At 32.0% G+C, this 732-nt stretch overlaps 1 protein-coding gene across 1 annotated transcript in view; it reads right to left on the bottom strand.

The window, feature by feature from the left end:
* LOC119594526 (integrator complex subunit 9-like) overlaps positions 1-732 on the bottom strand; it is a 10,813-nt gene that overhangs the window by 7,718 nt on the left and 2,363 nt on the right. Inside the window, 1 exon segment of the mRNA XM_037943558.1 lies at positions 87-288. Coding sequence (XP_037799486.1) covers positions 87-288 — 202 coding nt within the window.

Raw genomic sequence — 732 nt, forward strand, 5'->3', positions numbered from 1 at the left:
AACATCACTCTATCAAGTTATGGTCACAGAGAATGTAAACAGCTTCAAATATGCCAACAATGATAACATTCTACATTTCTACTTACAATCTTTTCATTATAAGCCACAATTTGTACATGAGAAAGGGCAGCATTAATGTCCTTCAAGGAATAAGCTTGCTGCCAGGTCTTGGGACCTTTGACGTCACAGAGTGGTTGAGGGAGAGACCGCAAGTAATGTTTCCATCTATATGCATGTCTGGCTTTTGGGGTCCTCTCAATGTATTCAACAAGTTCCTCCATAAATATTCTGTAAAATTAAGATTCTTGTACAGAAAAAATCTATGCAAATAGTTACTAAACATGGATGAAGCAGTTCAGTAAGTCATCTGTAAATCTCTCAATGACAAGAACTACAGAGTAAAGATTTATTATATTAGATGGGTTCTTTAAAAATGGGCAGCCGATGACTCTAACAATCAATATCATGGTTGACGTTAATGACATTAGGAAGAAAGATCATTAAAAAGTATTCATTAATAATTTCATTATTGGTATTTTAATTTTTGCTAGGAGTGTATCTCATTAGAAAATATACAAAATTATTCATAGCATTGAGGTTTCTGCTTGGAAGGCATCTCATTAGAAAATATACATTTAAAAGTTACTCTACATAAACCATCTATTATACTAAGAACTCAGAATCACTTAGATCAATTTTATTATTATAATGGACAAGTAAAATTCTTAATGT

Source organism: Penaeus monodon, chromosome 34, assembly GCF_015228065.2.
Source record: "Penaeus monodon isolate SGIC_2016 chromosome 34, NSTDA_Pmon_1, whole genome shotgun sequence".
Lineage (NCBI taxonomy): Eukaryota > Metazoa > Arthropoda > Malacostraca > Decapoda > Penaeidae > Penaeus > Penaeus monodon.